Source organism: Camelus ferus, chromosome 11 (assembly GCF_009834535.1).
Source record: "Camelus ferus isolate YT-003-E chromosome 11, BCGSAC_Cfer_1.0, whole genome shotgun sequence".
In the NCBI taxonomy this organism is placed as follows: Eukaryota; Metazoa; Chordata; class Mammalia; order Artiodactyla; family Camelidae; genus Camelus; species Camelus ferus.
Window position 1 is genome coordinate 11,524,179 of NC_045706.1, and position 20,968 is coordinate 11,545,146.

At 35.6% G+C, this 20,968-nt stretch overlaps 1 protein-coding gene across 1 annotated transcript in view; it reads left to right on the forward strand.

Moving 5' to 3' along the window:
- Positions 1-20,968, forward strand: part of CACUL1 (CDK2 associated cullin domain 1) — a 58,101-nt gene that overhangs the window by 24,393 nt on the left and 12,740 nt on the right. The window contains exons 4-7 of the mRNA XM_032490795.1: positions 12,131-12,226; positions 14,474-14,576; positions 16,637-16,726; positions 19,799-19,937. Coding sequence (XP_032346686.1) covers positions 12,131-12,226; positions 14,474-14,576; positions 16,637-16,726; positions 19,799-19,937 — 428 coding nt within the window. The remainder of the gene's footprint in view (positions 1-12,130; positions 12,227-14,473; positions 14,577-16,636; positions 16,727-19,798; positions 19,938-20,968) is intronic.

The window sequence follows — 20,968 nt, forward strand, 5'->3', positions numbered from 1 at the left end:
TTCTCAGTCAATCACAGTTGATTTCTTGGTCAGTATAAAAAAACCGAGCTGGTTGATTGGTTGCAGGCGTTCCTAGTTGGGAACCTAACATAGCTAGCATTTTCCTGTGCAAGTATGTGAGGTACTCTTGTTCGGTACAGCCATGGACATACGATTGATAAGACTAGATAACTTTGGACCAACCCTCCTGCTGAGGACAATTTAAAAAGATGGACCAGTGGGCTAATACAAACGTAAAGAATTATAGGACCAAGATCTGGGAAAAGAAAGAAATCCAGAGAGAGGAGAATAGCATTTGAGCCATTTCTCTACTAGGGGGCACCTATTTATTCTGGAAGAAGAAGCTAATAGGCTGAGAAATTTAATAGAGCTTTAATGGACTAATGGGGGTAGATTGATAAAGATTAGAGTTTAGGTCCCACAAACCTAAAGGATCACTTCCCAGGAGTAGTTAAGACTAATAAGTTATGGACTAGCTTGTTGAAGCTGGCACCTGTTCCTGATTGCATTAAGATGGCCTAGATTTGCTAGCTCCTCGGTTGCTTACCAGAAGCAAAAGTAAATTCTCTCTGGAGAAAGATAGCATTATCCTAGGCATCAAATGGTTTCCATGATTTTTCATAAACAGTGTCTGACACTCAATTAGAAATAACTAGTCGTATTGGGAGATGAGGTGATCATGAAATCAAGAGAAATGATGAAATACGTTTTTAAAATAAGAATTGGGGGAATTCATCACCAGTGGTCCCTCACTTTAAAGAAATACTGGAATGTTCTTCAGATAGAATAAAATGTCTCTAGATGAAAACTTGGAGAATCAGGTAGGGATGAAGGACAACAGAGAAGATAAATATGCAAGTGTTAATAATAACAATTATGTCTTAAACGGGTATAATAGAAATAATCACAACCCATGGCAGTTCATGTAAGGTGGTAGAAGGGAGTAAATGGATTTAAAATGTTCTAATGCCCTTGCATTGTTGAGGAAGAGGTAAAAGTACTAGTTTATTTTACGCTATGATAAGCCAAGGATGCAGTCTGTAATCTTAGGGTGATCACTAAAGGAATAGTAAAAGAAAATGTGATAAGATAATAGAGAAAATAGAACACTTTGAAAATAAAAAAGTCAAGAAAGGATAGAGAAAGGTACAGAGAACAGATGGGACCAATAGAAAAGAAATAGTAAGATAATAAGTTTAAACTTTGGTGTATCAGTTATTATATGAAATGTTAAAGACAAAATGCTGCATTAAAAGAATTGAATAATTATTGGACTGAATGAAATTTTGCAGCTGTATTAAATGCTGCAAACAGGAGACACACCTAAAATATAAGGAGACAGAGAGATTGCAAGGAAATGATGGAAAAAGACACCATACAAACAGTAACCAAAAAGAAAAATGATACAGCTACATTGATATCATAAAAAATAGATTCAGAGCTAGAGGTGTTATTGAATATAAAGAGAGCTTTTTATTATGGCAAAACATTCAGTTGCTAGGAAGATTATTCTAAATTTGTATGTACCCAGTAACATAGCCACAAAAATTAACAGACCCAAAAAGAGAAACAGACAACTCTACAATCATAGTGAGAAATTAACACATGAATGGCTTTAGCGTTTGTCTCAAGAAATTAGAAAAAAGAATAACAAATGAAACCCAAATTATTAGGTCACAATCTGTACTCGTGGATCTTTGGAACAATGAGAAATATTCAGGGAACTGTGGTACAAAGAATAAGGAAAGTGCTGTGTCAGACAAAAGGTGAAATGATCACAGCCAGATGGAGGAATGAAGAGGATGGAGGCATTAAAAATATATCATGAAGAATGGGTGATGTTTGGGGAGCTGAGAGAACATAAGTTAAGAGCAGTACTTCAGAGAGGTTTGGGAAACAAGCAGTGTCCTGTGCTTTTAGAATGTATGGTATTTGAGGAAGATTGGGAGGCAGTAAGGATGAAAAAGGCAGATTGGAGCCAAATTGTAGAAGCCTTTAAATGCCAGGAGTTACATTTTAGGAAGATGGATGGGATAAGAGAATATAAGATGAATTGGAATAGGAAAGAATGACGTGTAATCACAGTACACTAGGTGAATTACAGGCCCACAGTCCCTTACCTGTAATTCCAAAATACAAAATAAAACTTTGAAAGTGGAATTTTTCCCCTCTCTGTTTGTGCAAACTCATTTGGTAGTAACTTGGTTCAAACACATGTGAGGAACTTAGTAGGAATATTCATATATTTTCTCCCAGAAATATCAATGTGTTGATAGTCCTAATCTCTACTGGGTATTTTACATAATATATGGTATATGTTCCATAATACCTTCTAAGTTTGCAAAGCTCTGAATTATGACACATCTTGCCCCAGGAATCTTGGATAGGAAATTGTGGACCTGTTGGTTAATGCAAAGGAAGAAAGAGGTGTCTGGGCCACATTGCAAAGATCAAAGAAACAGGATAGATAAGACAGTAACTAGTTGGAAGAGAGGGTAAGAGGATAGAGGTCATTTTAGTTTCAGTGAAAATGTTAGAAGTTGATAGCTGGGACTTGGGAGAGGAAAGGAGAATGGTGGTGGTTTTAGAATGTTTAGTCCAACTAACATTTAGTGTCTGTATGCCAGGCATCATGCTAGGTGCGCAGGGTACAGCGATAAGTAAGATGGGTTTATTCTTTGTACTGTCAGGGGAAAGGTGTAATAATCATCGTAATATACTGGAGTGTCACGCATAATAGGATAGAGATACAAAATGAGTCGCACGTCTTGCTGATTTTCTCCCTTGTAAAATGACTCAGATTTATCCCCTGCCACTTTCCTGGTTTAGGTCCTCATTTGTACAACAACAGAACACAACAGAAACAATAGAAAACAATTTCTAGTTTGTGTCTTGGCCCTGCACCTTCCCTCAGTCTACTTTGCTTATTTTTCAGACTTCCGCACGCCATTCATCTTCTGAATGCGTTGGCTCTCCATTTGCCTAAAGAGCAAAGACCGTGCTCCTTGACAAGGGTCGCAAGGCTCTTCACGCTTTAGCAAGATGGTGTAACAAAGTTTTGCTTTTAGAATTTAAATGGGGGAGAGGGTTTTTTCATCTTTGTGTTTTTTTTTTTTTAAACTTGATTTCTTTTGCCACTATTTCTTTCCTCCCTTCCCTTTCTGTAAAGGAGGGCATTCTGCTTGTCTGTTAGGGTTTGCCCAGCTTGTAGGCTTAATTAATCATTTTCTCTTTTTTGCTGCTCTAGCGCTTTATTTGCGTTGCTGCTGGAGTCCTTAGTTTAGCACTTTGGCACAGATTTCGTTACCAAGCAGGAAGTCACTTTTGCAACACTGGGACCTTCTTGAGGGTGAGAGTCCTGACTGCAGAGCACTGGTTTCTCTCGGTCTGCTGTAGTCTTGAACTCGGTCCTCATTAGATGCATATGCTGCTCATAATGCTGCTGACCAAGTGTCTCCAGTTTTCTTCCTTCTGGATACGTCCCACTGAAGTTAGCCTTGGCCACGTGCTGTGAGTTGTGAGAGAAAGTGTAGTGTGTTCGGTGACGTGTGTACCCGAAGATCTGAAGCCTTTAAGACTGGCTGTACAATTTTACATGTTTCCTTTTCTCTGCAAGTGTTCTAGATGGTAGAGGCTCCCTTCACCTGGTCCCTGAGTGAGTATAAAATGGAGCAGACCCTCAAGATGGGCGTGTAACATGAGTGAGAGAGAAAGCTTTACTAGATATGTTTTTTCCTTTTTTTAAAAACACCTTTTAAGAATCTGTTTTTTTATTGAGATACTTTTCACATACCCTAATATTCACCTTGTTAAAGTGCACAACTCAGTGGTTTTTAGTATAGTCACAATGGTGTGCAACCATCACCACTAACGTCAGAACATTATAGTCATCCCAGAAAGAGCCCGGTTCTCGTTAGTAGTCGCTCCCTAATCTCCCCTCCTCTCAGCTACTGGCAACAACTGATTGACTTTCTGTCTGTGTGAATTTGCCTGTTCTGGACACTTCATAGAAATAGAATTAGGCAGCATGTGGCCTTTTGTATCCAGCTTAATTAACTTAGCATATTTTCAAGGTTCATTCCTTTTTATGGCTGAAAAACATTCCATTGTATGGTTATACCACATTTTATTTATCCAGGCTTTGTTATGTTCAGTCACTGAGATTTAGGAAGTTGTTTTTTGACTGATACAAGAAGTATTTGAATTGACAATATTTAGAATATTCTGTTTTGCCCTACTGCCATTTGGATTATTGAACTTTATGGACATAACATCCTTTACTCTTTTACTGTTTTTAATGACACTTACACATTTTGATGGTTTTTGTGTACATTGGAATCCAAAATTCACTACAGCAATTAGGCATTTTCTCCCCACGTAATGTTGATAAGTTCATTGAATATGTTAATAAGCTTTATTGAGTTGAGAGTATATTTTCACTTTGACTGAATGAAAATATTGTGATGTTTTGCTCTAGTAGCTTTATAGTCAGGAACCCGCTAACGAGTGTGACTCTTCCAACAATTTCTTTGTCAGTGGTTTGGAACCTACACTGAACGTTACCCCTAAGAAATGGTGTTTAAATAGAGGTTTTTGGTTCCCAGACCAGGACAGTAATATTAAAGTGTTAGGCGTAGAACTGCTAGTACTAACTTGAGTTCAGGGTCCCAAAGAGAGAACACAAAGACAGAGGCAGAGAAGGAAAACGCAGCAATTTTTATTCTCAAATAGGGCAGAATTTAGAATAGTTAAATGAGTATTTGTCAACTATTTTAATTAAAAGGAAGTTAACTAATTACATTTAAACCATTCATTTAAGTGAAATTAGAGTAATGGTGTCTTTTAAGCTAAATATATCTTGATTTAGTTAAATATAATTTGACTCTCAAACCAGTTAACAGTGGAAATTAATAGAAACTAAATCATAATCCGTCAGATTTACTTAACTTTGATTCTTTCTTTACAGACCCCAGATTACCTATAAAAAGCTTTATTGCCAAACTGCCAACCTAGTGAACCAGATTCTCTCTTTTGTGTTTAAAATCAGAGCAAGGATTGCTTTGCTATTTGTGTTTCGTCCGGTGGGTGGCAGCATAACTCAACTAGTTGTAAAATGTGGTCACATGAAATTTTATATAGTTTTTAAAGGCAATAATTTCTGTATCTGTTGAACTATGAAGTGTATTTAAAAAAACTTTTCATTCTCCCCGAATAATGCTGTTCACTCCTTGCTAGAGTGAGGAAGATTTCAGATTTCAAGTAAAGCAAATGTTACGGCCAACCAGTAAGTAGTTCTTTCTTCACTTGTGCATTCTACAGAACATTTTTCTCAATATGTTATTAGGAGATCTGTTTTTAAATCCAAACCAAAACTTAACACAGGCTACAGGCTTCCATTCAGATCATTATTCTAATAAGTTTACTATCATCCTTTGGAGGCTGTGTCTGTGTTTTCTTTTCATGTGTCCTTTTAGGGCTTAACATAATGCCAGGCCCCAAAGAGAGATCCAGTAACAGTACTTACTAGTTGCTAAAAATAGAAAACATATGCTTGCTTTACAGCCGAGATTACTAGAATTACCTGTTTATTCCTGTTAAACCAGCATTCTGAGCTCAGAAAATGGAATTTGATGATGAGAGTCAAATCACTTGAATAGTAAATTGTTATTTGCAATTGTTTATTATCACAGTGTACAGAGTCTGTTTATGAGGGATAAGTGATACTTTTTGCTCAGTGTTAAAAGGGATGAGGTGTATAGGAAGTTGAGAAGTCATTTTAGTCCATCTGATTTCTCTGGCTGTTTTCTCTGTTAAGTAATCCTCGAACCTTTTGTAACTGTTCTTTGTTATCTAGTTAGTCAGTTAAAAAGCTAAGATTAGAACCTAGATTTATCTTGTTATGTGGATAAGCTAAAGGAATGTAGGATCACAGAGGCCAAACTTGAATTCAGTTTACTATTCAGGTCCAAATAGTATTTGGAAAGTGAGGAAAGTCTTATTTTAGAAGTAAGTGAGGAAGAAATTTCCATATAATAGTGATAGTGGCTGTTAACTTTCTGAGAGTTAAGAAACCTAAGAGAGAAATGTCTTCTACTGTTAGACTCACTCTGACTTCTTTATTGTTGCTTTTAGTTAGAAAATCGTTCTTGCAGTTTATATTAGGAGCATCTGAAATGTATGCTATAGCTCTTAATAGCTCCTGAGATTCATTTACCTTTTATGTAACTTAACGTTTTTTGGATATTTTACTATGGGAACATTATCTGCACAGCAGGAATGGGAATGGGTAAGAATATAATGTCAGGTGTATGTATATGTCTGTTTGGGAAGAAATTCTGTTTTTATGTAGCATCTCTGTCAGCCTTTGGTGTAATTAGTGTTGCTTCTGAAGCCTTGATAGATCTGTCTGTTGGCAATATGGTGTTGATCTGGAAAGTCATGGAGTAAGCTAGTTAGACCAAAAGCACATTATGCACTATTTTTTTTTTTGCAATATTCACTTTTTTTTTAACATTTTTTATTGATTTATAATCATTTTACAATGTTGTCTCAAATTCCAGTGTTCAGCACAATTTTTCAGTCATACATGGGCGTATACACACTCATTGTCACATTTTTGCACTATTTGTTTTTACTAAAGTTAGTTAGATAGAGGCAGATTTTTTTAAAAAAGGAATTTCTAGTTTGATTCAGAAAATAATACTAAGAGAGCATTCCGGTCCATTTGTATGGTATTCAAAATGCCAAAGTCATACTTGGTAATATAGGAATAAATGTTAGGACATTACCATCATCACAGAAAGTTCTGTTGGGCAGTACTGACTAGGTCATAATATATTTGTATATTGGCTAGTAAAATTATTTAAACAAATCATGTTATTCTAAAATTACTATACATCTAATTAAAGTGACAGACCAAGCTTCCTTATCTAGCTTTCAAAATTAAAGTTAACTAAGGAATATACTTAATAAGTAAATACATATATATATATATATATATATATATGTATGTATGTATGTATGTATTTAAAGTGATACTTAGCTGATTGGTTCTATAAAACTGTAAGTGCCACAATTACTTTGTTTTTATATAATGATACATAAGATTATCATTTAGTTCTACCTTTTTTAACTTAATTTTTCTTTAAAACTACTGTCTGCAAAGTAGCATCTATGTGAATTTATTCTTTGCAACATTGTGTGATAACAAAAGATTAGCAGCAAGCTGTCAGTATGGGGACTGATTAAATAAACAGCACATTCAAACATTGTACTTTAAAGAATAGATTTCTGAAAAAGTGGTTTGAGGACCTCTGAGGGTCCCTGAAGTCTTTTCAGGAGTCTGTAAAATCAGATCTGTTTTTCTAATGCTACTAAGGTCTTATTTTTCCTTTCACTTGGTTGATACTTGTTCTGATGATGCACAAGCCGCAGTGGGTGAAGCTGCTGGTGCTGCCTTAGCACGCATCCCACTTCCACACACTCCCGGCAGGAAACAGAAGCGTTTCACTTAAGAATGTCCTAGACGGAGCAGTGAAAAGTATTAATTCATGAAATTGTGCCTTTCAGTATACTTAAAAAAAATTCTTTGTGAAGAAAAGGGAAGCTGTATACCAAAGTAACAGTAGTTGTTTTGAGAAATAGCACTTGTGTGGTTACATGAGTTTTGAGCTAAACTAGCCTTTTTCTTTTTCCCTATAGAACACAATTTTTTATTTGAAGGAATGTCTGACTGACAGACTGGTTATTTAGACTAACTAGTATTTAATAGATGTTTTTCTGAAAAATGAAGGAAGTGTGTCAATCCAAGGAGAACAATTAGTGTTTGTTTCCAATGATAAAATTTGAACTTTGAAGTAAAAATTAGAATTTTGGAAAACATATATCTACCACATTGACCTTGATAACTTCCCAATACTTAAGAAGACTTCTGATAGGATAAGAGGTGATATTAACAATTGTTGTTTTTTTTGATGTTGTATAGTGAAATGTGTCAACATTTGAAAGATCTACATAACTCAGTGAGTCAGTATTTTGCAAAAAACTAGTTTGTCATGCTATAAAATGTATGTATAAAGGACCCAAATGCTATAAAATGCGTGTGTAAAAGACCCATTCAAAGTAGAAGGTAGAACAGTGGGTTTTATTATAACAGAATACAGAGTCACAACTCATTCAGTACAAGCAGATGTTAGAATCCAGCTGTCTTTGATTAAGCCAGACTCTAAAGAGACTTACAAAAATGTATAAACAATACCACTCTTCTTACCAGTTTTTTTTGGAAAATATAGTTATTCACATATAAAGTACAACTGTATAGTTTATAATATAAATTATTTAATTGTATTTTAACATTAAAAAGCTAAGATGCAATGAGTTTATTATTGTCAACTTTGAATTAATACATATTTTTAAAACCCAGCTTTAATTTCTAATGTGGTAAATATTAATAGCTACAACCTATGTTATAAATAAAATCTTTTTGGGATTTTCGGTTATTTTTGAGTACAAAGGGTTCCTGAGACCAAATTGTTTGAGAACTAGTAGAATAAAAGTCTCCAAGATAACATTGTTAGGAAAAGTGTAGATCAGCTTCATTGTAAACTAGCATTTATGTGAAAAGGAATATAAATGGGATACTTATTTTTTTGTATATACATAAAATTCTCCTGGAAGTATAAAAAGGAATTAAGTGTTGGTTTGTTCAACAAGGAAGGAATGAAAGGTAAACTCTTTACTGTAAACCCATTTGAATTCATTTGAATTTTAAACCAGATGAATGTAGTCATTACTCATTAAAGAAAAGAAAAAGAAATTAAAACATTCCTACCAGCTATATTACACATTTCAGGGAATTTAAGTCTATTATGAAAAGTTGGAGCAAGTTTGGAGTAATGGTTATTTTTCTGGTGACTTGCTTTGTCATATTTTATTTGAGAAGAAAATGAAGCTTGCTTATTTTGAGGGTAAAAATTTCATTTAATCTCCAAGCCAAATACATTCATGGTGAAGTTATGTAAATCAAGTAGGTAGCAATTTCCCTAGTGGGGCCCAAAGTATATTGAACTTAAGTTTTAAGGAGGAACAATTTGATTAGTTTTTACTAGCAGTTATTTCTAGGTTCCTAGTAGAGAGATTGGGTTTATTTTAGAAGACTTATAATTTATAGTCCTGTCATTTAAGAGGTTTTGAATAAGTGCTGTATGAAATATGGAAGTAAAAACCCAAGTAAATGTTCTGACATTTGATTCAGTACAAAATGCTTTTTAATACTCATAACCTTTGAGGTTTTGAGAATTCTTGAAAAGAAAAAGGAATTCAGTTTTATTTATTCTGTCTGCTATTAAGTGTGGCTTTTGATCTGTGTTCGTACTTTTAACTTTTGGATAGATAAAATGTCCTTTTATGAAAAGGGAAAATTATTTTAATGCAAAAACTCTTCAGATTTTCTTTTTTCATATAATACTTCTAAAATTTATTTCTTTGAATACTGAAATAACATTTGCAGAGTTCTTTGAAGCAGTTTAGAGAACGATATTACATGCGATTCTGTTCATTAGTTATAGTGAAAAGTTTGCCCATAATGTGGAACCATTTTCCCCAACTTCTTTAGTTAACAAAGAATGTCTTTGATAATGTTAATAGGTTTTTCTGAAGTATTAGACAAATGGGTAGTTAATTCAGAAAGGAGTTTACTTACTCTTCCTGCTTGCATATGCATGTGTAACAGTTGACATTTTTCAAAGCACGTTTATACACGTTATTTTCTTTGATTCTCAGCACATCTTAGGAGTAGGACAGTTAGTATTTTTCCTATTTTTTATAGTTATGGAAATTGAAATTCAAAGGGCTAACTGAATTGCCTAATATTATGTAACATTGTTAATGGTAAAATAGCAGTTTAGATTTAAACAAGGCTAGATTAGATTTAGATTTAAACTAGTTTGGATTTAAGCAAGACTGTCCTAAATGCAAAAAAAAAAATTTTTTTTTTCTTTTCTTTTTTTTTCACATTCGTCTATACCTACCACGTTGCAGGTTCTGTGGTCTGCACTAGAAATGTAAAGATAAGACAGATCTTGCCCTCCGGCGGCTGAAAGAGACCACCTAGTGGAGAAGCGAATAAGTGCGGTGGTGTCTTGCTGAAGGGCTTTGATAGCTTTGAGGAAGTGACACAACCCTCAGAGGGTGGACAGGAGTTAGCCAGGGTGAGTCTGGTTAGGGGGTGGTGACAAAGGGCGTGAGGTAGGAGCGCAGTCAGGGAGGCCTGAACAGTGCACGGACGCTGTTGTGGAACTGCTGGTAGTTCCATGCGATCGCCACGCTGGGCTCTGCGTGAGGAGGAGCAGGATAAGAAAGCAGAGAGTGTGCCCTAAATTGGAAGTTGGAACTTTTTTCCATAAAGGTTTGAGGGTGCTAAAAACGAAATGTAAATAGACGGAAGGACTCAGTTTGAACAAGATTTGAGTCTTAGTTCTTGGCTTATTAGCTTTGGGACTATGGTCAAGTGACTAAATATTTCTGAGCCCCAGTTGCCTCAATGTAAAATGGAAGTAACATTCAATTTACAGTCAGTAGGAGGACTAAGGAAAGTAAATGTAAAAAAAAGCACCTAGTGTGTACCAAACCTGTAAGAACTCAGCAATGGAAGATGAATTAGAAGTAAGGACAGTTCACTACATATACGCTAAGCTTCTAAATAGAACAGAAAGAAGTGAATTGTCTTATTTAAAAGTATTATTGGAGTATTTGGACATTTATAAAACAGCTTAGCTGAAATGGTTTTATAATTTAAGTGTTTAAATTGAATATTTAGGAGCCTTTCATATGGCATTTCTTTATATCCTTGTTTGAAAGCCAGACCTTCTGTGTAGGATACGGTTGTCAGGTTATGAGTCTGTCATCCCTTTGTGTGGAATCAGTTTTGTTTGCATGATGTTTTGTGCCATGCCCGTTCCCCTAACTCCCTGGCCCAGGAGTGAATTTATACTGGAAGACACGGATCTGTCATCTCCTAACACACTAATTTTAGGCAAATTGCTTGCCCATTTGTATGTTTCTTCAGTATTAAACTGGTACCTAATTAATTTAGCTTTAGAGAATAAAATGAAATAGTACGTTGATTTATTTTTGTAAAACACAGTGTCTTAATCTGCTTGGGCTGCCATAACAAAATGCCACAGACTGAGTAGTTTAAAGAACAGAAATTTATTTCTCACCATTCTGGAGGCTGGGATGTCCACGATTAAGGTGCCAGCTGATTTGGTTCCTGGTGGGCTGTCTTCCTGGCTTGTAGAAAGCCATCCATCCTCTTGCTGTGTGCTCACATGGCCTTGCCTCTGAGTGTACACGGGTTGGGGGGTGAAGGGGGGGTGAGAGGGAGTAGGTGACAGTGAGCCCCTTCGTGTCTTTTCTTATAAGGACACTAATTCTATAGGATCAGGGCTCTACTCTCATGACCTCATTTAGCCTTAATTACGTTCTTACTCTAAATATAGTTGCATTGGTTAGGGCTTCAACATACCAGTTTTTGTGTGGGACACACACACACTCCACAACATGCAGTAAAATTGGAAGTGTTCTCTTTTGATGGCTTTATGACATGGTATTTGGTAACAATGAGTTAAATGCCAAGCATGTATTATATTTTAACTGCTGTCCAGAGCTGTAGATGTATTTGGACCATCTGAGTTCTGCTTTCTAGCCAATAATGTTATCAACAGCCATTTTCATAGTATATTAAGCCTTACCACTTCCTTGAATTTTTTCCCTATTACAGGTCCAAATATAGTTTGGTTCCCATAGTAAATGTCTATAGTTTAATGATAATTTTTAAAATAATATCATTTAATTGTGAATTCACCTTTTTACTTGTTAACAGAGCAAGCCTTTTAACTAATATGGTAAGGTTACACAATTTTTAATGACAGCTAAACCAAACCTCAGCTTTGCATAGCAGATTTTGGAGTAAAGATAGAAGCTTTAACTAAATTTCAGGGTATAAGCCTCCTCTTTTTTATTGTGAATTTCAGTATGGATTTTGATTAACTTCTGTTTGCATTTTAGATTGTGCTGGAAGATCTTTATACCACATTTCCCAGAATAATCACATTTATGTTCTTTTTCACAGGCCAGCCCGCCAGATCTCTATATTGAAAGATTTAATATAGCTCTTGGACAATATATGGGAGCATTGCAGAGCATTGTGCCTCTTTTCATATATATGGTAAGCTAGAGCTGTTTCCTCTTTCAAGATACTCCAGTTTTTGGTCTAAGTGCAGACACAGGCAGAAGGTTAAGCATGTTCTATTTTTCTTTTACTGTTTATTATGTAAAAAAGGAAATTAATCTAGTTCATCAATGTTTGATAGTGTTGACACAGAAGAAATATTTTAGCCTTTTACTGTTCTAAAATTTCATAAATATCATTGCTGAATAGACAATTAAGCATTAATAATCAGCAGTCACCCAATTAGCATTAATTTTTTTCTGCCATATGGAAGATTCTATGCTTGGAAAATAAAGATATGTAAGAAAGATTTCTTATCTTCAGAAAGTAGAGAGTTAAGACATATCTAAAAACATGACGTATAGTAAATGCCAACTTAAGTCGTCATAAAAAAATAGAACAATAAAATTTGCTTTCATTCTGATGATCTCTTTCATTTGGAGAATTATGCCATGAGTATAACTTGCAGCCTGTTGACTTTGTTGATTAGTTCCTCCTTCACCCCCTAAATATATAAAGTTACAGGATTTTTTTTGAAGCATGGTTGATTTACAGTGTTGTATTAGTTTCTAAGTTATAGGATCTTAATGTTAGTGTTCCTGTTAAACGGAGGAGCCCTTAGAAACCAATATCCCAGTTCCTCTCTGTTGATTAGATCAGGGGATGATGGGTGGCACGTTTTGTAGCAGAGATGGCTGTATGTGTAATGCCAATCTATAAAATGGTTTATTCTCCACAAGATACGCTTTACTGAAAAAAGCAAAACAGAACAATTGGGAGAAATATGTTTTATCAGCAGGGGACTTCTATTTAAATAATTTATGGAGGATATTTACAGTAGAAAAATACGCAATTAAAAAATAATGACATGACTGAGAGAGGAGGTTATAGCTCAGTGGTAGAGCGCATGCCTAGCATGCATGAGGTCCTGGGTTCAATCCCCGCTTCCATTAAAAGAAAAAAATAATAAAATATATAAAAAACCCATTGCCTCCCCACCAAGAAATAATAATAATAATGACATGTCTGTGTGTTATTTTAGAGAGAAATCTTCTCAAGATACGTTAGGTGAAAAAAAGCAAGATATAAAGCAGTATGTTATATTTCTTCATCAGCAAGTATTTTCTTCTTTATTAGGAAAAAAAAGGCATATCCAAAAAAATGCAAAAAACATTTTAGAAAGAATACATAAAAGTTTTTGCAGTGCAGAATGGGACCTTTGGGAATGGGAGAGAAGGTGTGCTGTGGAAGATTTCTTTTTGTGGCATACTCTTTTGCATGGCTTTATTTTGTAATTATGTGCATGTTATTTTTATAATTTTTTAGAAAGAAAAAAATGTTAAGCATTGAGAGAATTTCTGAGCAACTTGCTGACATTCCTCTTTGCATTTTCCACTCCTGTGCGTTGAGTTAACATTTAAAACATGAACAAATTCCTTTTGACTAGCCAGTTGTTCTTATTAGGATGCTTTTGGCTGCAAGAAACAGAAAACCCGATTCAAAGTGATTGTAGGAAATAAAGAATTATCTCTTGTAATAAAACTCTAGAAAGAAGGCAGTCTCTGAGGTTGGCTGAATCTGTGGTTCAGCAGTGTTATGAAGACCTCAGGTTGTTTTTTGTCTCTTTGCTTTACACTTCTGTTTCATGTTGTTTTCCTCATTGTAAGATGACCGTAAGATACTTTTCACTAAAGCCTAGGTTTCTCTCAGTCTGATTGGGCTACCTTGGGTTGTGTCTGTCTTTGAACCAAAGACCATCCATCCCTAAGGAATGTCATAAGCTGAGTGACGTCCACTAATCGTTGAAGTGGAATATTTGTTAAAGAGTCAACCAATGTGTGTCCACTGTCTGCTGTCAGCCTGGATCTTTGCAAGTGGGTTACCTTTCACTAGTGTTTCCTGGTATTGCCTTTAGATGATGATGTAGTAATTTAAAAGGACATATTAAGTGCCTGTCACACAGTGCGGTCCATTACATTCCTGACTAGTTAATGTTGGGTATCTTCCCATGTTCCTTTTGGGGTATATGATTCATAGCATTTATCTTCATGTGCTCTTAACCCCATGCTAGGAAGACTATAACTAATAGTGACAGGGCTTTTGTTTTTTGATGTCGAGTTTTTATGTTTTAATTGATGCCTTTATGAATTGTTTGCCAAAACAATTTTTTTAGTGCTTCAGTTCATTAGACTAATCATTTCCTTCTAATTGATACACTGAAAAATAATTTATTTTCTTTTTCAGAATAAGTTTTACATCGAAACCAAGCTTAACAGAGACTTAAAAGATGATCTTATAAAGCTGTTTACGGAACATGTTGCAGAAAAGCACATATACAGCCTAATGCGTAAGTAATTCAACTTATAGAGGGGTAAGATAACACTAGCAGTGGTTTTTTTTTTTTTTTTTTTTTAATCAAAGAGCATTGGCATCTCAACCCTGATGTTGACGTCTTCTGAATCATATAGCAAGTGTTAAAGTCCAGTTATATAGAGAGAGACACTGAGGAATTGAAAATGTGACCCAGGGAGCTAGGAGCAGCCTGGTCACTGGACAGTGCCTTCATATCTGACATGATGCTTGCTGCCCTTTTCTTTTTTCTCTGACATTGGGGGAGATATTATTAAGGGGTTCACCCCTAACTTTGTTACAGGTAATTCTAGAAGGAGTGCAATGTTAATGTTTCTGAAATGGTAGCATAGAATTCTCAGTTTCCTTGTTTGTGTTTAAAAAAAAAAAGGGAGATGACAGTTTAGCTTGTGAGAAAGTAAATCCTAAATTAAATAAAACTTATGAGAATTAAACATATGTAAAGTACCTAGCACGTATTAAATACTCAGTAAATATTTTCTTTCCTCTCTCAAGCTACTGCTCTCTCAAATTCCCATTTCTTTTTCCTTAAAAGGGGATTTCAACTAGAAAATCTTCTAAAGATTGTTTTCCTACGGAGTTTTAAGTGCAGAGGAGTTTAGTGAAATGTTACACCTTCTCAACTCTAATAACCTTTTATTATTGAATGTGATTATTTTCAAGTAACTCATCCTAAATTTATATACATTTTATGTATAATTTAGTCTGTGAATTTATCATTTCTTTATAGCTATCAAATTTGACACAGGTGGTTATAGTTATATAGAGGCTGTTTGCAAACGTGTATATTTGACTACATGATGAATGTGATAGAACATGAAGAGTTAGTGGGAACAAGGCCAGAAAGGTGGAAGATGGATCCATAGAGGCAGAGCCTGGGTTTGGGGTACATTTGAAATTAGAACCTTGAGTAGAAGAGAACCTACAGTTTATAATTTCAGTTTTTGAACACCGCATTTTAAAATATGATTTTCTGCAATGCCTAACATTTGTCATCCTTAAAATTTATCTGTCATTCAAAATTATAACTAACTACTGATGATAAAATCAGAAGGATAAACTTGAACAGTGCTCCCCTGGCCTTCATCATAAATTCACATATAACTCACATTGTACGCTTGAAACTACAAAATCATTTTTGGCCAAGTGAGATGGCGTTTTCATTTTAGGAAAGGCGTGGACAGAAGAAAACAGCTTATGTAATTTTACAAGCCTGACTTAGACTAAGGTCTTTGAAAAATAAATGAAAAACGAGCTGTTTTGAGTCAGTAGTACCTGTTGTAGTCACTAAATGATGGAATTCATCTGTATGTGTTAATGTTATTTAAAGGAATTATTCCTATCCATTTAAAAATGTTTTAATAAGATTTTTGTATGGCCGTAGATAACCTAAAAGAAAACGAACTGTTGTCATGATTAGTCAGGGTCATGTAGTTACCAGAGTCCTGAACTTGGGAAGGATGAGCCAGTGTGATCTGTTACCTTCACCTTCAGTAAGAAAAAAGTACACGTGCAGCATTTGGGAAAGTGAGTGTCTGACTCTGATTGTGGTTCCTAAAATTACTAGTGACGTGTCTTTCAGAAGAATTCCAAGAGCATCATACATGGTGATTTGAAGGAACGGGAACCCTAATGTTGAAATGATTACGAGAGTTAGGGAACATTTCATCCCCCAAATGTAAATGTTGTGAATCATAAACTTAATGGGAAGCACTTGTAACTCACAAGAACCGTGAAGACTGTTGGTTTTAGGAAGCTTTACTACTTTAAAGAACCTCCGTGAGTTGAATCATTTCTGCTAGTGTCTCAACAGTCCTGCACATATTTACTTGTTAGATTGAACTCTACTGCACTGGATTTAAAAAAAAAAAACAAACACCAAAAACTGTAGTGTATAGACCCTTGGTTTGTCCTCTTGGGCTGTTCTTTTCTTGCCCTTGTTTACCCTTCAGTTTTTGGGAAAAAGGGTGATAGAAAGAGAAACCTTGACAATCAGTAAGTGGTACATTTTTCTAAATCATTTTCTCTTTATTTCAGCTTTACTTTTAGAAGCCCAGTCAACACCATTTCAGGTCACACCTTCAACTATGGCAAATATTGTGAAAGGCCTGTACACTCTCAGACCAGGTAAACAGCGTCAAGTCTTCAGGGGCTGGGCTTGTTTATTTATGGCAGTTCCAGCCCTGTGTGAGAGGACCATGTTTCTTTGTGTTTTCTGAGGCCTAATGGTGTTTGGATTTGTTACAGCAAAAAATTGAGTAGATATCATGACCTCCCTTGGAAACCTCTCTATACTAGTGAAAACCAACAGGTTTGGGAAATACAAGAAATAATTTGTAGGTGACACTTGAGATGAAAGTTGAATCTCATGTCTGTCATTAATCTCTTTTTTGTTATGAGTTTCTCCTTCACTTCTGCCCTGTCCTGCAGATCTGCCCAGACATACACATTCACAACTCTATTGTTAGGCCTGTTACACAAGGAATCTGGAAGTGTTGGTAACGTTACAGTCATTGCATAAGGATATTTTGAGGAGAGAGACTAGCAGAGCCAAAACTCAGAGATCACTATATTCAAAGGTGTGGTTTGTAGATTATCTTAATGTCTCTATCTTAGACTAAAACACTGTGAATTTAAAGGAATCCCAACATGCTTTTGTATATATCTTCCTGTTTGCAAGCCAGAACCTCACACTTCCCATACAGTTGTCTAGCCAATTAAAAAATGGCGAGGAGAGAGACTACAGAAGTTCAGGGTAGAAAACTGTTCTTCAATCTAGAAACATAAGGGATGCTTTTTTGACAGTAATTACCTTTTTTGTGAAGTTCTTTTATCATTTGAGGATTGAATGAAATAAAATGTGATCTAAAGAGCTTAACACAGTACCTGTAGTGTAGTAAGCATGCCACTATTAACTGTGGTTACTGCTGTCCACTTAGATCCAGTGGTTATTTTATTTTAATTAATTGATGTCTTGATTGTTTATTTACTTAGTATTAAAATATATGTCAGAATTTAGCTTGTTAAAATGGAAACCAAGTAAAACTGATACTGGGGGTAGACTGTGATGTCAGAAATAACTCCTTTCTCAGTCTACTTTAAACAATTAGTGACTTCTAGAGTATTCAGATTTAATGTTGCTTAAGTTTGGATCAGCTCTTACTCTAGTCTTCATAATTTTTTAACATACGATTCCTGTAATTATTTACCTAAGGTGGCAGAAATATTGCGTGTGTCCAATCAGCTCATGTGTTTCTAGTTTCTCAGAATTTTGAGTTTCATGTTACTAACTGCGATGAAAGTGGCTCCTGAATTTTTCTTTCAGTGCCAGGTTATGAATGATTTCGTTCTTTTGTTTTGGCAGGCATCCAAGTGCAGTATGACAAATTTCTAAATTTTGCTTCCCAAATAGGCAGCTTTATCAGCTCTGGCTTTATCATAAGTAACAAAATTACAGAATGAACATAGTCACTAAGGGTAGAAAACCTTACAGATACATGTTTATCTAAGTGCTATTTTATCCAGGTTTGAGCTCTGGTAATAGGATTCCTACTACTTGTGAGGAGAATTCTGTGTTTGACAATTGTCCTTTTGAAAAGGTGAATTTTATCACAGACTAACCTTTTGCTACCCTAGGTATTTTCTGAGATACTGTTAAGCAAATTTTGACATTAACTTGTCTTCCCAGTACCCATTGTGTTCCTGGTTTGTTAAAGCAGTTTTATTCACCAGACAGATTAAGGTTAAAATATTTTAAAAGTTGAATTTTAAATGTAAATGTTTCTTTCATTGCAGTAGTCCTTAAATGCTGATTTTTATAAATGAATGCATCTGAATCACCTAAAGTTTTTTAAACTATGGATTCTTGGGCCCTAGTCCTTGCAGATTCTAATAAATAGTATCGTTTTAGATGTGTTTCCATCCAGTCTTTCAAAGCTCAGTCTAGGAATAGTTCCCACCACCCTACCCTGCCTTTTTTCATTTAATACACATACTTTCTTTGTTCTTCATTTTCACTTTGAATGCCTGGAGTTCCATAAAATGGCAGACTGGTTTGACTCCTTGCCAGCTCAGACTGATGGGTTAGTGGCTCCCCAGGGCACTGAATTGAGACTAAAGCCATCTTTGAGCTGAACTTGAAGGAGAGACAGACACTGCACTGTTGAGAACATTTTGACATGAATTAGTACAAGGGGTGGTGAGTGGATTGGCCTTGGTGGTATTTGCGGTGCTTGTTTTCTGAGTTTTTTGGTGGTTTTTTTTTTTTTTTTGGCATCTCTAACTTAGGTATTCTCTCATTGGACATTTTTAAAATTTACTAATGACTCAGCATTGCATAGCATTAAGCGTGTTTTGTTTTTTTCTTCAGATTTAGAATTACTTATTTAGATTACAGTTTTTAAAGTGAATTTGCTAGATTAAATGGAGCACTGACATTTTATGGTTTTTGATATATACAGCCAAGATGTTTTCCAGAAGGGAAAATTTGGAAGGGCTAGATTAAAAGAGTCCAAAAGGGCATACAGGTGGGCATTTTTCATATTGTTAGTGTCCATTGAGTACTGGGCAAGAGTGTATGTTTGTTTTAGCTTGAGTTTTTCTGAATATTAACAAACCTATTATTCTGTTTATTTTTGTTTTCTTAAATTCATTCCTGTCTTTCACCCATTTATGTGGACTTCCTAATCTGTTAAAATGCTTTACAATAAAGATACTAATTCATCTTTGTCATGTTCTCTCTTGTCGCCTCCCCATTTTTGTGGTACTTCTTTTTTTATGTCTGCTTATTACTACATGTGCTATTGTATTCTTGGCCAGTATATTGTTTTATTTAATACTTTTTCAGGCTAAGTATTTCCACCAAACCCCTTCCCTCCAGGTCCCCTTCCACTTAGAATTCTTTGGTTATTTTATTCATGTTTTCTTATATATTTAGGAATTTTGATAAGGTTCATTCAGAAATTCTCTAGGGGTTTTCATTAAATTTTGTTAAATCAGTAAAATGTAAAAATACTCACTTTCTGTAACTTCTATTTAGAAAGGAAATTTAACCTCTGTATCAGAAGGGATTGCACTGATTTTTTTCCCCATTTTAAGTTTGGTTTAGTATATATTCTTGTTCTTTGAGAAGAAAACTCTCTCGTTTCTATTTAATTTCTCTGCATGATTTCCTTAATGGATCTTTTCCTTCCCTCACAGAGTGGGTTCAGATGGCTCCGACTCTATTTTCTAAATTTATTCCAAACATTCTCCCTCGGGCGGTGGAATCTGAACTTTCTGAATATGCTGCTCAAGATCAGAAACTTCAAAGAGAACTTATACAAAACGGTTTTACGAGGCAAGTTTTCTTTTCCTTTTGTGACAAAAGGTATCTGCTTGTTTGGGCCAGATGGCTCGGCGGGGGAGGGCAGCCGGCGTTCTTAGGATTTGGGGGGTAACTGTCCAGGAGTCGGGGCGGTGCTGCTGGGAGAGGGGTCAGTTCCCTGTCCGTGGACGTGTTGAAGCTGGGCTCTGACGTCACGGAAGCTGCTTTTCACTTGAGTAGAGTTTGAGGAAGGGGTCTCTTATGGGTGGGGGTGGCAGATAGGCTGGGCCGCCTCCAAGAGCTCTTCTGACTAGTTCCAAACATTTGGAAAAACTTCGTAAAAGTTTTATGATCAGTTATAATGTACTTTGATGACTAAACTAGCAGATGACTAGTTTTACGGCTAAACTGGTAAAGAGGCTTTAGATTCTGTTTTTCATATTTTCACTTTTTCCTAAACTTTGTTTCTTCTTAAAAAGTAGAGTATCACTTATATGTGTCCACAAAAATTTGCCTCCCTTGGTTTTGATACATATGCTTAGCTAATTTTTCTAAAATTTCCAATTCAGTATCATGGCTTTATCAGAGAAAATCTTTCAAGTGCATATTTTCAACTAAAATTTTGTAAAAATTCTTTGATTCCCTGTGGGAAAACACCCTGTTACGTCACCAAATCATTGAAGGGTACAGCAGTGTGGTACTTTATATTTTCATAATCCTTGCCTCCTCCTTAGCTCTTTTACATACCTTCTCTTATTTGAATCCCTCACATTGAAGAAACCTGTGGAAAGGAAGACACCCGAGTTCCTCACTGAGGCGTAGTTGTGACCACAGAGTGCCCTGAGAATAGACCACCTGTCTGGGTGGGGCGGAGGATGGGCACCGTCTTTCATAGGTTCTGGGGCCAAGCTCCATCTCAGGATTCTAGTCTTGACCAAGATCACTGTTTCTAAGTTTCTGGTTTCAGCACAGGTTTGTTCTTTGTTGGCCCACGGATTGGTATGAATTCCCTTTTTGTCCTGGTGGCATCTGTATTCCTGTGGTAGAGGGGCACTGAGTAATCC